The sequence below is a fragment of the Myotis davidii genome, unplaced genomic scaffold (genome assembly GCF_000327345.1).
Source record: "Myotis davidii unplaced genomic scaffold, ASM32734v1 scaffold648, whole genome shotgun sequence".
NCBI classification, from domain to species: Eukaryota; Metazoa; Chordata; class Mammalia; order Chiroptera; family Vespertilionidae; genus Myotis; species Myotis davidii.
Genome location: NW_006299603.1, coordinates 700,371 through 701,263, shown reverse-complemented (window position 1 = coordinate 701,263; position 893 = coordinate 700,371). Strand labels below are relative to the sequence as shown.

The 893-nt window shown below is 54.5% G+C and overlaps 1 protein-coding gene across 1 annotated transcript in view; it reads right to left on the bottom strand.

The window, feature by feature from the left end:
* The window catches only part of ARHGEF18 (Rho/Rac guanine nucleotide exchange factor 18), a 74,297-nt gene that overhangs the window by 21,460 nt on the left and 51,944 nt on the right, over window positions 1–893 (bottom strand). Inside the window, exons 13-14 of the mRNA XM_015571526.1 lie at window positions 844–887; window positions 7–86 (exon numbers count right to left, since the gene is read on the bottom strand). Of these exons, the coding sequence (XP_015427012.1) occupies window positions 7–86; window positions 844–887 (124 nt within the window). The remainder of the gene's footprint in view (window positions 1–6; window positions 87–843; window positions 888–893) is intronic.

Below are 893 nucleotides of genomic sequence, written 5' to 3'. Positions count from 1 at the left end.
AGGATGTAAGTGAAACGGAGTCGTCAGCTACCTGCTTAAATTTCAAAAATACAGAGTCGGCTTCATCCATCTCTCCTATGACTGGTCTAAAAAAATCATAAAAACAATTATTTCAAAATATTGAATTAAATATGCACACCCCATCCTATGAAGGCAAATTAGACTGTTAATCAATCTGCTTAAATACGAGTGGAGAACTTTGTGGATTTTAGCATGAGCCTTAATTTTGTCACAAGTCCCTTTTGAAAATTAGAAGACGGTCAACACAACATCAGGACCTCTTCCAGCATAACGACCTTTACTGTTCAGACACGGTCGGGGTGCGGTAAGTGTAAGCTTCCTTTACTGGCCAGTGGCGCCCTCGCCCCCAAATTCCTTCAAGCGAGAGCTCAGAGTTCGTGGACAAAGCCTCACTCCCTGGGGGATGGAGGGAGAACCCTTCAGAGAAAGACCACCGGCTCCCTTCCCGGCCACCCAACAAGGACCACACGAAGACCTGTCAGCAGGAGGCTGCGCCCCCAGCACTGCTGAGAGCGGTATCACATGAGCCACCCGGCGGCCTGCAAACACCGCGGTGGGGCATCAACAACAGGACGCAACCTCCACGGCGGCCTCAGTGGGACTTTTGGCCTCGTCTTGAGTAAAGAAGGGACCCCGGACGAGGGTCCTTCGAGAGCAAGAAGCAAAACCACAGCTTTTAAAACGGAAAAGCAGTGGCTCTGAACCGGCGTTCCTGGAACCTCACCTCCCGGCCCGTCTCCCTTCAGAGGGGCGCTGGAGGGCCCCCTCCGACCACCACCCCGAGCTCCCTGCCCCTCCGCACCCACAGCGGAGGCCGCTTACCCGAGTCTCGCCCCTGTCCGCCGGGCGCTGGGTGCTGGCTGTGGACGCCC